This window comes from Apteryx rowi, unplaced genomic scaffold, assembly GCF_003343035.1.
Source record: "Apteryx rowi isolate R43461 unplaced genomic scaffold, aptRow1 scaffold_1033, whole genome shotgun sequence".
Classification (NCBI taxonomy): domain Eukaryota; kingdom Metazoa; phylum Chordata; class Aves; order Apterygiformes; family Apterygidae; genus Apteryx; species Apteryx rowi.
In genome coordinates, this window is record NW_020447235.1 from 41,279 (window position 1) to 54,800 (window position 13,522).

The 13,522-nt window shown below is 53.2% G+C and overlaps 1 protein-coding gene across 1 annotated transcript in view; it reads left to right on the forward strand.

Moving 5' to 3' along the window:
- Window positions 1-9,974, forward strand: part of CPNE2 (copine 2) — a gene marked incomplete at its 5' end in the record, with an annotated part of 47,284 nt that extends 37,310 nt beyond the window's left edge. Inside the window, 2 exons of the mRNA XM_026066834.1 lie at window positions 7,786-8,022; window positions 9,374-9,974. Of these exons, the coding sequence (XP_025922619.1) occupies window positions 7,786-8,022; window positions 9,374-9,481 (345 nt within the window). The remainder of the gene's footprint in view (window positions 1-7,785; window positions 8,023-9,373) is intronic.
- Between the last annotated feature and the right edge of the window lie 3,548 nt (window positions 9,975-13,522).

A 13,522-nucleotide genomic window follows, 5' to 3' on the forward strand; every position in this document is an offset into this window, starting at 1 on the left:
CCCTACAACTGCGCTCCATTGCACCAGGCCACGAGGCTCTTGTGTGAGAGACAGACCGTGGCAGAACGTTACTTGGAGGGTGATGTTGGAGCAAGAGGAGAAAGATGTTGTGATTTAAAGAGAACCGGTTTAGCTGGATGGCCCAACTGCTGACGTGTCTGAATCCATGCGCCGGGAGGCACTGGGGAGCTGCAGCCATGAGTCCAGCCATGCTACTGGTAATTAAGATGCCTCTTCATGGTGTGAAGAGCATCTTAAGACTGTAAGAAGGAGCTCTTTTGGGCTGATGCGGGGGCAAGACCCAAAGAGCTTGTTGCACCGGCTTGGATATGGAGTCCCTGGAGAGGGAACTGGAGAAACAGATCCTCCTGAGACCCTGCCCTGTGTGAACGAACGTGTGTGGGTAGCAGTGCGTGTAAAGGCTGTTCCTGACGGCATCCGCAGTTGTGTCCGTTCGCCAAATGGAGCCCTCTGACCTGCGGCAGGAATTGCGGCTTGGAGGGGCTCGGTGTGGATCTGCCTGCTGCTGAGCTGCCTTTTTGCACCAGCTCCGTTGCCTTGAGGGTGCAGGATTGCAGTGTGAGCTCGGAGCCAGGTTACTCCAGCGTGTCCGAGATTGCCTTAGTTGGCACAAGTGACCTGTGGGAGTGAAGCAGCGTTGCTTGAAGGCTTTTTCCCCTTAAAACCCGGCTGGGCTCCACCCTTCCTATTTTGCTGGGGTAATCATCCTGTTCTTCATTTCCAGTGTCTCACAGTTTCTCCGGCTGTCTGAAACAATGGCTCGCTGCTCTTCTTTTACCTCTTATTTTTCCATTAGTGCTGGGGTCCGATTTCAAAGCTTTTGTGGCAAACTGGCTTGTATGTGCCCACAGGAGCAGAAGGAGCCGTCTGTCCAAGGAGGCCGGCAGGTCTAACCCCACTCCCTGCAGGGGAGAGAGCAGGAAATAGCTTTCCGTGCTTTGCTGGCCAAAACCAGCTCAGTTTGGGCATAAGCACATGGGTGGCAGGAGCTGGTTTGGGGTGAGCAGCTAATGTAAAAGCTTTCTTGGTTCATAGTTGGAGCAAAGCTGGTTGCACCTGAAACCACGCAGTCCTGTCTCCGAGGGGACCCATTTCTTGCCTTGCCTTTTGTGCTCATCTTTTCCCAGCTGTGGGCACATGGAAATACTGCCTTTTTCTTCTCTCTTTTTCTTTGTCTTCTTAATTAAAATAAGCCACTTCAGTTGCTGCCTTTTCAAGAGAGTCTTAATGCTTCCTGCCATCCCCTCCCTGATCTTAATGTCTTTTCAGCGCTTCCTGCTCCATCACCCCCTACTTAAAAAAGCTCCTTGCTGCTGGAGGTTCCGGTGCCTGCTGCAGTTATGCACTTATCTTCTTGTGGTAAAGTCTGAATTTGGTTTAATTCAGTGTAAATCCAGCTCGCTCCTTGTTTTTAATTTTCTCTTTCTATGTCAGAAATGGAGAGTGGAGCGGGGGGAGAAGCCCACAGGCCTTGCGCTGTACAGCGGCACTAATCATATGCAAATTGCACCCCTCCGTTGGCACTAATAGTTTAATCAAGGGAGATTTTAAATAATATGCACTGAAGTAATAGTTCCATCATAGGCAAGTCTGAATTGGCTCTTTCTTTTTTGGAAGCACAAAGAATTATTGATAAGGGTTTTCACTCCCCTGTGGCCTTCTCCTCTTTGATCCAATCTTAAATGCCTACAGCAAAACCCCCCTCAACAATGTCGTCTATAATAATAGCCTCATGACAAAGAGCCACCGGCTGGGAAGATGACAGCAGCCTCTTTTCAGGGAGAAAGGCGCGTTTTATTTTTAGGCGTGAAACCAGCAATGGGTGTTTTTGTTTGCTTCGTAAGCACATTGGAGGGCACCATCGGCCAGCTGAAAAAAATGAATAGTAAACAGTTCTGGCATGGATCTGTTGAGAGGTTGGGAGGTTTGGGAGGTTCAGAGCGATCGTGCAAGTGGAACTGAACTCCACATGGCGGCTTTTCTAAGCACGGAGGAAAGCGTGCAACCTGGGCTTGCGTTTCTGAACTGTGGACAGAGCATCCTTGCTTAGTCCCGTCTCCACTGCACCGTCATGGCTTGAAAAGCCACTTGGGAGGCCGTTTCTCCAGTCTTGACTCTCCCTGAGGCTGCCTTCAGCTGCTCTGCAGATGCTCTTTACCGGTTAAAACTGATGTGTCTGTACTGCATCTTTGTCTGTTGACTCTTGGAATCATAGCAGTGTGGTTGCGATGGATGGGTTTTGCTGATGGGGGAGATTTAAGGTGCAAACCAGGCAGAAGTGGCTGTGGTTACTTCTACTGCTGCTCCCACAGAGCAGAGGAGTTGCTCAAAAGGAGGCCCCGTTCGTGTGAGGTGCAGAAGCTACGTGGCCAAAGAGCAAGGGCACCTTCGGAGGGTGGGCTTCCAGTCCCAGCTGGGGAGGGCCGAGGCGATGGTGCTCGTAACACATTATGGGGGATCTCTCTGTGCGCAGCCCTAGACCTTTCCAAAAGTCACCTGTACATGATTAGCAGCTTTGGCTTTATAGGTGGCTTCATTGCCCGGACCTTGTTGCCCATCTGGCTGCCCAGATCTTGGCCGCCTGGCCGGGCAGATCTTCACCGAGGCACCTTCTGCGCTCATCCGAGCTGGATTTTCCATGCCACTTCCACAGAGAGCAGCAGAGGCGCCCCGGGTAGGCAGCTGGGATGACGGCGTGCCGAGAAGCTGCCTGGGAGACTTGGCAGAACTGCGGGAAACGCAAATGCAAGATGCTGCTCTCGCCGCGGTGCCTGCCCCGGGATCGTGCTCGCTGCCCCGCTCCGGGGGAGCCTGCAGCATGCGCCCGGCTGCGTTTGCTGGATCCGAGCCCTCCTTTTCCTCCTGGTCTCATTAAGCTCCTGTGTGGCAGAGGTGCTTTTTCCTAACATTTCAAATAAACCCCCAAACCCTTGTACTTTTTCCATGGCAACATGGATCACAAACAAAGGAGCCGCCAGCTCTTGGGGGATGGAAGCGCTCAAACGTGTGTGTGTCGGGGAGGGGGGGAGCGAGAGAGAGACTACGGGCGTCTGTCTTGATGCTCAGGGAAGGATTAATAAGCTTTGGGGAATTAAAACACACCTTTCCAGCAGAATCCCTGCTTTCCGAACCTCCCCTTTTCTTCCTGCACGTTGTTTAATGCCACCTAATCCCTTGAAGTCTTGCTTATGCATCCGAGTCCAAAATAACTGATTTTGTTAACAAATAATCAGTAGTCATCTCCCAAAGCTCATGTCGGATTCAGAGATCAGCCATTTTAACCACAAAAAGAGGAGAAGCGGCGAACGGTGCTGCCCGGTCAGGCGGCAGGTTTACGCGCCGGCGACCTGCGCTGGACATGAAGAACGATCTCCAGCCCGGTCTGTCCCGGCTGAGCACGCGGGTAACACGCTCGGCATTACGTGCTGAGAAAATATTCTTTTTTTTCCCCGATCCAGAGTTTTACCTGGCAGCCTGCGAGCCCGACGCGGTGTACAGCCTGGGTGGGCTTAGTTATCCGAGGAGGCGCTGAAGAGGGCTGCGACTCGCGTCCTTGCGCTCGGCGCTATCCGCGCTCTGGGTGCAGGGCGGTCTTCAGGCTGCAGCTTTCGCCATCTAATCATTCGCCCAGGCCCCCCCATTTCCCTCCGGCTGAACTTGTGTCCCACCGCGGCGTCAGCAGTGGCTTGATATTGTTAAAATCGGGATTTTTTTGAAGCACAGTTGTAATTAGAGCGCGGCCCTTCCTGCGTGCTTTCGGTGGGAGACGGCGGCATTGAATAAACCGCTAAGCAAATAAATGGGGGCCGGTGCAGCTGGAACAAGGCCGGGGGGCTACCGCGCCGTTCGTTATCTGCACGTCTCCGCAGCCTCTCCGGCAGGGAGCCTCATTTAGATGCATCTCCTCTCCCTCCCTCTCCAGAGAGCCGGTTCTTCAGTCCGGCTTTGACTTCTCTTGCTGTCGCTAGCCCTAAAACGCAGACAGCGGCGGCTCCTGCGTGACAGACGGCTGTACCAGGCATCAGATGAAGGGTCCGAGGGAGGACAGAGGGGCGCTGACCTGCTGCCCCGCAAGGGCATGTGCTCTCCGAGGGACGAGCAGGCTGCCGCTGTCACTGCCACGGGCTGACAGGGGGGCAGAAGCGTCCCCTGCCCACGGCACCGTGTGGGCTGGACGCAGAGAGAGTCCAGTGGCTCCAACGTCAGGTTGGCAGAGACACGTGCCAAGTTAGCGCTGCGTATTCCCTGGGTAGTGCAGATGGTCAACCAGAAGCAGGTGGCCTGCACCCATGTGTTACCCTTGGGTGGCGTTTACTGATGCCTCAAATTGCAAATCAGAGCCACGGCTGTGCGGATGAGACCGGTGGAGTCCTTACGTCTGAGCTGACTTGTGTCTCCCCTCCCAGAACTGGGTTCTTATGGGACGGTGCTCCTGAGAAGGTTTGCACCGCTGCCTTCAAAACCTCTTTGAACAACCCTTGTTGATCAGCATCTGCGTTGGCCAGTGCGTGTGCACAGTCCAGGAGGAGTCAAGGCCTTTCCAGCCAGGCTTAGTTTCTATTCCCTTTCCATGGGAATTGCATGCTCAGCTTATGAAATGCCTGGTGGAAACTGCAGCCCGGGCTCCTAAGTTGCCGGGGTTGTGTAGCAGGTGTGGGGTGAGGAGCACGGCACCTGAGCGCAGCGGGGCTCCTCCTCGGCCTCCCAAGTGCAGGCAACAGGCTCGGGGTTGCGGCAGGGCTCGAGGACTGGAGGAGAGGAGGAAAAGTCCCTCCTGCTCCAAAAGGAGCTGGTCTAACACTGTCGCGGCCAGTTTGGGGACTCTCCAGGCGATGCCGTGGCGTGCAGCGCCCCTGCGGGAGTCCTCTGCTGCCGCCCCTCCAGCTTTAACGGTGATCTCCAGTATTGTCTCGTGTTTCACTTGGCCTCCGAAATATGTAGCGATAAGCAGCTGGTGAGCTCTGCTCCCATCTCTCCTCCCGCGTAGTTGGTAGTGCTTTTCCCTGATCCCGTCAGGGATTTTGCAGAAAGGGGGAACAGAGGGAGACGGGATTTCGTGTTTCCTTCTCTTTGAACATGCACAGAGGCAAAGTTTGCTTTGGGGTTTTTTTTGCAAATACTGGGAGAAAAGGTGGAATCAGCCTGAAGTTTTGCTTGTTATCTGCTGTTCTCCTCACGCTTTTACTCTTCCTCCTGTCCTAGACGGGGTCAGGCCCCAGTCAGTTCTCCTGCTTCCAGTAATGCCCAGTACCAGCCACTGGTGTAAAAGCATGCAGAGCACGCAGGCAGTCTTCTCCTGGAGTTTAGTAAGCGGAGAGCGGGAAAAAAAAGCAAAGCCTAATACCAAAAATTATTGTTGATGCTAATTCTGGAAACGAAACCCTTCATTCCTCTATAAATCTCCCTCTAGAAAACATTTTTCTTTTTTTCTAGCCAGCTTGTGTGCGTCTGTGTTTCAGAAATCCCCTGTTTCTGCTTCTCGGGACATATTTCCCCTCTGAGCAGAAAGCTCAGGGCAGACGGGGGCCCCGTTCGCACTAGCCGCCCGGCGGCTTTCTGCAGATTGCTGGTGATTTGGAGCGTTTCGGGGCAGGGAGCTGGGTCTCTGAATCTCTGTGGTTGTACAGCATGGCCGCTTTGGCATGCACGAAACAAAAGCGGTTTCAGAAACCAACCCTGCTTTGGGGGAAAAAAAGGAGGGGGGAGAGCGTATGAGGGAAGACAGGGATGGAAAAACTAGAGAGGCTTTTTTTTTACCCTCAATTCTCCAACTCCTGAGTCCTGCTCTTCACACCCGTCACTCAGACTAACAGCTCCCATCACTCACACGATTCACTCTTTAAGAAAACCCTGAAAATCAGACGGTGCTTAGCCAGCAGGGCTGACACTCACGGAGCAGTCAGATTTAGGAAGGGGGGGCTGGCTCTCTGCCCTGGATTCGGAAAAGCATCCTCAGACGTGGAAAGACTGAAGTGTGTCTGAATCCGGGAGACTGGAGCGCTGTGCTTGAAAGGCAGCGCTGACTCGGGGCCGTTTCCCTCCCATGCTTGCTGCAGTTATTTTTATGTGCTTGGGAAGCCTCGTGTCTTATTTAAACGTGAACAAGCCTAATTTGTACTTGGAGTTTAACGCAAGGGAAGGTGGAAGGAAGAAAACACTTAGGGAAGATTTGGGGAGACAAGATGTGGGCTGGGGAAAACACAAGAAAACGGGCTTTGGGCTGTATTCCTTCTCTTGCTGCTTCTAGGATTTCTGAGCTAGTGGTTTCGTGAGGAAGTGGAAAGAATGAGGAGAGAAACAAAGAGCTTTAATGCTCTGAAGCGCTTGTTTTTCGTCATTTCTCCAGCGCACAGAGGATGCCTAATGTGCCAAAATTGCAGCCTCGCGCTCCCCTGAGGTGGAGGAGATGGACGAGCTGGTCTTTTCTGGTGTCCACATGTCGCAGACTTACTGAACCGAGTTCGGAAGCGAACGTCCTCTTCTGGGCTCTTGGGTGCATGCCGGGGGGGCGGCCGACGCAGATGCTTTTCTGCGGGAGCTGTTCCGCTCTGTAGAAATAACTGAATGTTTGCTGAGCCTGAGAAACTCGCCCCATCGCCACGGGGTAAAGGGGCCAAAACAAGTCGGAAGAGGGCTCTGAGCAGGGGCTGCTCCTGCACGCCGCGCAGGGTGTGCGAGCGACCAGGCAGTTTGCCCCTTTTGAGCAGAAACCTCGATGAAAGTCGTGTCAAAGCGAATGCAGCGGTTCTCTTAAGCGCGTTTGCTTTTGACCTTTGGTATTTCCCTAGCATAAAAACACGCTGCTGTCTGAGCTCTGACTTCCCCAGCTGCATTGGCCGTGACTGTCCCACGAGGTGTCCCCTTGGGCGCTCAGAACGGTGCTGCTCCTCAGCCGGGCCGTGCCCGCTTATTTACTGCCAGGAGAGCCGGCGAAGACCAGCGGGATTTTTCGGGAGGGTTTACCGCTGCTCCCAGATGCACCCAGCAGCCGTTTGTGCCAGCTGGGGATGTTGCAGGGGACCAGCCTGCTCATCCGCGAGACGAGCGTGCGGCGCTCGTGCTAAGCACCTGAGCGCTGGAATCGGCGCATTCGTAATCATTATAGGCGACTCCCTGAAACATTTGCCTCGGCCTGTGGTCCCCAAATTGGGCATCTGCAATACGGTGACCTGAACGTGCCGGGCGGTGGAGAGAAGCCAGATGTCCATGCTCTTCCTCCCGAGGGGCTCGGCGGCGCCCGGCGGCCTGTCTCGAAGCAGGCGGCCGGGTGAGGGGTTGTGTGTCAGTCCCCAGGCAGATGCCGGCGTTGCAGGGGCATCCGGCAGCAGCGCCGATGGGCAAGTGCTCATCTCCCGCTTGCGGGGCCGTCCCCCATCTGGCCGTGCGGTCTGATGGGTGCCAGGCTGCTGAGGAACATGGGCTGGGGGGATATTTAGGCTGTGGCACCGTCTGTTAGCCAATATCTGGGGATCCGTCCTTGGCTTTGCGGCTCGCGTGTGCCCGGTCCCTGCAGAGACCCTCTCTGGCGCATGGCTGAGGCCGAGCCAGAAGCGGAGATGGTGCTGGAGGGAAGGAGCAGAGACCCTCTGCCTTGCCGGAAATGAAAACAGCAGCGAGGCGGGCTGGCCACTCCTCCAGAGCCTCCTTTCCATCATCAAGTATAGTAAATTAGTCGGTGATTTCCCCTTGCTCCTGCCTCTGGCAGGAAATCAGCAGGTGTTACAGTTCTCTCTTGCTTCCTCCCCTCTGCTCTCATCTCCGCAGCAATACTTCATCCTCCTCATCATCACGGACGGGGTCATCAGCGACATGGACGAGACGAGACACGCCGTGGTGCAGGCATCCAAGCTGCCCATGTCCATCATCATCGTGGGGGTGGGCAATGCCGACTTCGCTGCCATGGAGTTCCTGGACGGGGACAACCGTGTGCTGCGCTCGTACACCGGCGAGGAAGCCGCCCGTGACATCGTGCAGTTCGTGCCCTTCCGGGATTTCCGCAACGTGAGTGTGGGCGGCTCGCGGGCCCGCGGGCTGCATCTCCAGCCCACCACTGCCCTGGAGCTGGACCCCCGCGTCCGTGCTGCTGCTGGGCTGCAAGTGGGCGTCCCCCCGGGGCTGCGGTGTTATTCCGGCCGTTGGGCCAGCCATCCTGCACCGCCATAGCGAGGCGAGGCAGCACCTGGCTTTGGTTTGGTGCTTTGAGCAGCGCTTCCCACGCTGGCAGCCCTGACCCAGCTAGGAGCTCCTGGTGCCAGAGCCTGGTGGAAATCTGTGCCCGAGGAGGGGATTTTGGCCAGAAATGCGGTCCCAAGCCTGGAAATGATCTTAGAAGTGGCGGTGACCCCAGGGGATGCTGAAGGGTTTGGGAGCAACTACTTTAGAGGCAGCCAGGGGCAGAAAGGAGTGAGCTCAGCATCTTCTGGGTGGACTTGCACCTTCCCCCGTGTTGCTCGGTTTACGCTGGGACCGAGGCTGATTGCAGCATGGCCAGGGCTCCAGGGCGAGCTGGGGCAGAGTCGGGCTTGCAGCCCTCACCGCGCTGCTGTGGCTGGTGTCTCCCGCTTGATCCTCGGCAGGCGCTGGTGACTTGCCCCTCGCAAAGCGCTTCATGCCCAATTGCCCTGGGAGGTGAGTAACGGGCTGGCAGCGCTCCTGGTGCTGGCCCAGCACCCGCGGCGGTTTGCAGCTGTACAAGCTCGTGTAATGCCTGTGCTGTCCCCGCACATATCCCTCCACCCACCGGGCTGGATTCCAGCTGCCCAGGCTCTGACCTGGCATTTCACGGAGGAGGAAAGTTAATGAGGAGAAAACAAAAGCCGAGCCCAGCTGCAGTCCTCCGCTGTTCTCCGTCGGATGGGAGTCAGCCCTGGCCTGGGGGTTGGCGCTGGCTACGCCGTGCGCTGGCTGCTCCTGGCTGCTGGCAGAATTGCCAAAGAATGCAGAAAATCAAACTGTGCTTATCTTTCCTTTTATTTTGCAACAAATCAGTGTATTTCCAGTTCACTTACTGTTACTCAATACCTGGTTTTTTTGTACCCTACAGAGGATGTTTTATTCCCTACCCACCAGGGAATTATCGCCCACGAGGAAGATGTAATAAGCCCAAGCGTAGGAAATCCTAAGTGTCAAGAGGCGGCTAGATACCGTTCATGGTGTCTTCCAGTACAGCCTCTAGGGGGTATTAAGTGAAATGCCAAAGTTTGGAGCTGGGCAAGTACTGGGGAAGGGCCATTCGTGTTCGCCCTGCTCTTCCTCTTCTCTAGGCACCTGCAGTGGCCTCCCCTAAACGGCGCTGAGCCCTCGGTCTGTGCCCTACAGCCGTTCTCATGCTTGTGTTTCTTGTTGCCTGCAGGCCCCCAAGGAAACTCTGGCCAAAGCTGTGCTGGCAGAGCTGCCCCAGCAAGTTGTGCAGTACTTTAAGCACCAAAACCTGCCACCCATCAACTCGGAGCCTGCGTAGAGCCGTGCCAGGCAGTGCCGTCTGCATGTCGCTGAAGTCTGTTGGTTTTACTGAAAGCGCATGTTTCACATGCTTTTAAAAGAAGAATACCCTCCCCAAAACACCCAAATTTGTACTTCTTAATTTAATTGTTAAGGTCTTAAAATGCATCCCAGAGAAGCAGCTGGATTCATTTTGTACGGTCCTGGGCTGAGGTAACACTAAGAGGCCAGGTCATGCCCTGGTCCTGCTCTGTTGAGTCACTTTTCAGTATTGAATGTACTTTGTATAATTTTAGTGGAACAAGACACAATTTTTACAATCAAAACTTGCTTTTTCCAAGCAATGAAACACTTAATATATTATTATTATTATTGCCATTCAATGAACTGGTCCTTGTATAGGTCATGTATCTGTGTTGTACCTCTATCATGCTCTATGTTCATTTTTATACTGTGTACATGTTATATTTGTTATACTCAGGTTAATAAAGAAACCGGGACATTTAAAACAAGGTTCTCCGATCCAGTCGGACCATCAAAAGGTCTTGGAGCACATAACAGGGGTTCAGATATAGGCTGGTGTGGTGGCTGCACAGCGTGGCTGAGCGTGGCGCCATCCCAACCCGAGGACAGGGGCCAAGTGCTGGGCCAGGGATTACTCCATCGCACAGTACAGCACCGTGAAGCCTAACACTGTGATGATGATTTAAAAAAAAAACCTTTTGGGCAGTGACAGCAGGGTGATGGTCCTACTTCCCAGGCCTTTGATGACGTTTTAAGGCAACCCTAGGCCTGTTGCTGGGGCTGCAACTGCTTCGACTCATCTGCAGTTATCTCAAAAGCTGCAAACTCTTCTGCGTGGGGGAAAAAAAATAAAGCCCAACAAACCCACAGATGAGCAGGCCACTTCTTGGGGAAGTTTTGTGAGCCTGAGGAAGCCATACCAAGTGCTTTGCCCACCCCTCCTGCATGTGGGCATGGGCAGTAACTTGGTGGTCAGGTTGCCCCTGAGCTGGGGGCAGTTTGCAGGGGTGCAGCTCTTTGGGCCAGGGAGAAGACCAGTGAGCCTGCATCAAACCAGTGAGGGAATCTGATGGTTCCTTGCTGCTTCCTCTCTAGAAATCTTTCCAAGTCTCAGTAACAAAAGCTCACTGCTGGCTGGCAGAAGAGTGATTGTGGCGGCACCTGGGTAATTAAATCCTAGTCTCTTGGAGTTCTTTTGAGCGGAGGATCAGAAAAGTGATATCTTCAGCGCTAATTACTGCTTTGTTCTGTTGTTAACTAGATTAAGGCCTTTTGAAGATGGCTGGTAGAAAGTTGCATACCTTACAGGCATCACCAGCAATGCAGCCTCAGCTCAAACTCAGTTAGGCTTGACGTGCCTCCTCCTTGTTAGCTAAGCTGCTTGCAGTGGGAGTGTCATGTCTCCTTGCTGCCCCCCCCCCCCCCAAGTAAAGCCTGCAGCAGATTTGCACATGTGCGCGCCACATTGGCACCGCTGATTGTCACCGACCATCATTGTGAAATGGCTGGTTGTCACTGCTGCAGCCACACTGCCATCATGCAGGCAGCCCCGCAGCCGGCTTGCACACGCCATGGCCAGAGCACAGAGCCAAAGCTGATGGTGAGGCCCTACCACTGTCCCCAGCAGGTCCAAGTATGGCTCAGTGGCGCGAGGACCTGTGCCAGCCTCATCCTTGGTAAAGGTGGGGCTGCTTGGTGAAAGAGTGTGTCCTTGCAAAGGTCCCTGGAAGGAGCGGGGACCCAACCCCCTTTCCCAAATGGGGAAGCTGGCTTTGAAAGGTGGCTGGTTTAAAAAATAGCTGTGTATATGGTTCCAGTTGCCTCCTAAGCAGGCTCTGTAATGCTCAGCTTCCAGCTCAAAGTCTGTGGCTCAGGAGAGAATAGTTCTTTCTTTAAGAAAACCTCACATACAGCTGCACTAGCAACAAGCTCTTCTGCCAGCAGTGTTTTTTTTTTTTTAACACCCTTCTGAAGCCTTAACAACTAGCTCAGACAACAAGTAGTTTATGAAGCAGACTCCTTGGAAAGGAGATGAAGCAGATGCTATGCAGTTGTACCAAATACAGAGGGACGGTCTTAAAAAAAATCCAGTGCACCACTAAATGACAGAGTTGATGGAGCCATCCATTCTTCCCTAGCATGCCCTCCCCAAGGCAGAGTTACTGCCACCGCTGCTGTTTTCAGAAGGTCTAAGCTACCCTCTACCCCTTGCAGTCTTTGTGCCCCTGCAGATCTCTGAACGCACTTAAAACTATTTTGGCCTCAAATGACTTTGGAGTGTAAGAAGGTGAACAGGGCAAGTAAACATACTGACTGCAGCTGGGACTGCTCTGCAGTTCATTTACACAGGCCAGGCCACAGGAGTAGTTTGGAGGAGATGACTCAAACTCAAAGCCTTGGATGAGCAAAAGGGATCCCGCTACTGCCCTACTCCTGCTCTCCTGGGAACGAGAGGAAAGAGGGGTCGCACATGCCTGCTTTGACTGAGTTATGGCTCCTTCTGGCCACGCAGGGTCTAATATAGCCAGCAGGACCTCCCTTCTGGCCTCATGTACAGCCCTTGAAGAACACCACATCTGCTCAAAACTGGCTGCAAAATCCCAAAGTTTCTGTCTGAATCCAGCACAACCACTTTGCTTGACTGTGGTTGTACAAAACATCACCCAGAAAAGCGATCCCCAGCATGTTCACAGCCAGGCCAGGCTGTTCTGACACTATTTAGAGATTACTGTGATCTAACAAGACAAGGCAAGGACACCTACATTTCTCACTTCAGCTGCTCGAGGCTCTTGCACATGCACCTTTCAAGAAGAACAGGCACATTTGTGTGTGCCACTTCCCTTTCACTCCATAGCTAAGTGCAATGAAAGTCATCAAAAGCAAAGCATTAGGGAGGCAGCAAGAGATCCTGTTATTTGCCACCTGAAAGCACCATAATTACAAAAGCTAGTGAAGAGGCAAGAGCAACTCTGGAGCAAACGCAAGAGGTGCCAGGCCACTCAGAAAAACAAGGGGGTCACAGGGTGTTTGCAGGGGATCCAGTGCTAAATAATTCACTGATGTCCCCATTGTGGGACAGGGCTTTGTAAGCCAACAGCAAAGGCACAAATACGTAATACCATGAGACAATGTTGGCATCATTATGAGCCATACTGAAAAGATTCCGTGTCCAGCAACCTAAGAAAAAACTCTGCCCCTTGTGGCTTGTATTCCTGCTGGAGAGGCTTGGGGAAAGCACTGAAGATATTTTCAGCATAATAACTTTCCTTGTTTCCTCCAGGAAGGTTCAACCCTTGACATAAGGCAGGAATCCTACTACAGGCTCTCACCATTTCTATTCCAGCTGCTGCCTTCCCAGTTGCTCAGTGTCACATTCAGATAACTGTACTTTGGTATGTACACATCAGCTCTTCCCCTCCCACCTGTTTTCTCAGAAGCTCAGACACTTCTGAGTCTAGTAAGTAGAGCAGGACTGCCATGTGGGAGACTGTCATAAAGAAATTCCCACCCTTGAGCAGTCAAGTCTAGCTGTTCCAACCCACCAGCCTCCCATCAGCACCGTTTGTGTGTAGAGATGAAAAGGGGGGGTCCTCGGCTTTCACAGCCTGCTTATTGCTCATGACTGCAGCCCTTGTCCACGCCACTCATAAGTACTCCCATTTAAGGCTTCTTATGTCCCAAAAAAACTTCAGTAACTGTCCACTCTTCTACTGCAAAGGATGGCAGAGTTCTTTGGTGTGTGCACGCACACAAAAAGGTTTGACCTAGATATCCCACCTGCTCTGGATTCATGTTCTTCAGGAAGCTATTGCAGAAAAGCTGAATGATTTTTCAAGTGCTGGTACAGGAGCAATAGGTTTTTTAGTAGAGCAGTCAGCTAGAGTTTCTCTGAACTCATTCAGAACAAGAGTTTTGCCTCACTGTCTCCGCATTTGCAGGAGGCTGGCTTGCACGTCTCTTGGATGGTGGTTTGGGCAAGGGGCTGGTTGGGTACAGCAGAAATTGCTTAATGGAATGGGCACAATTATGAATGGCA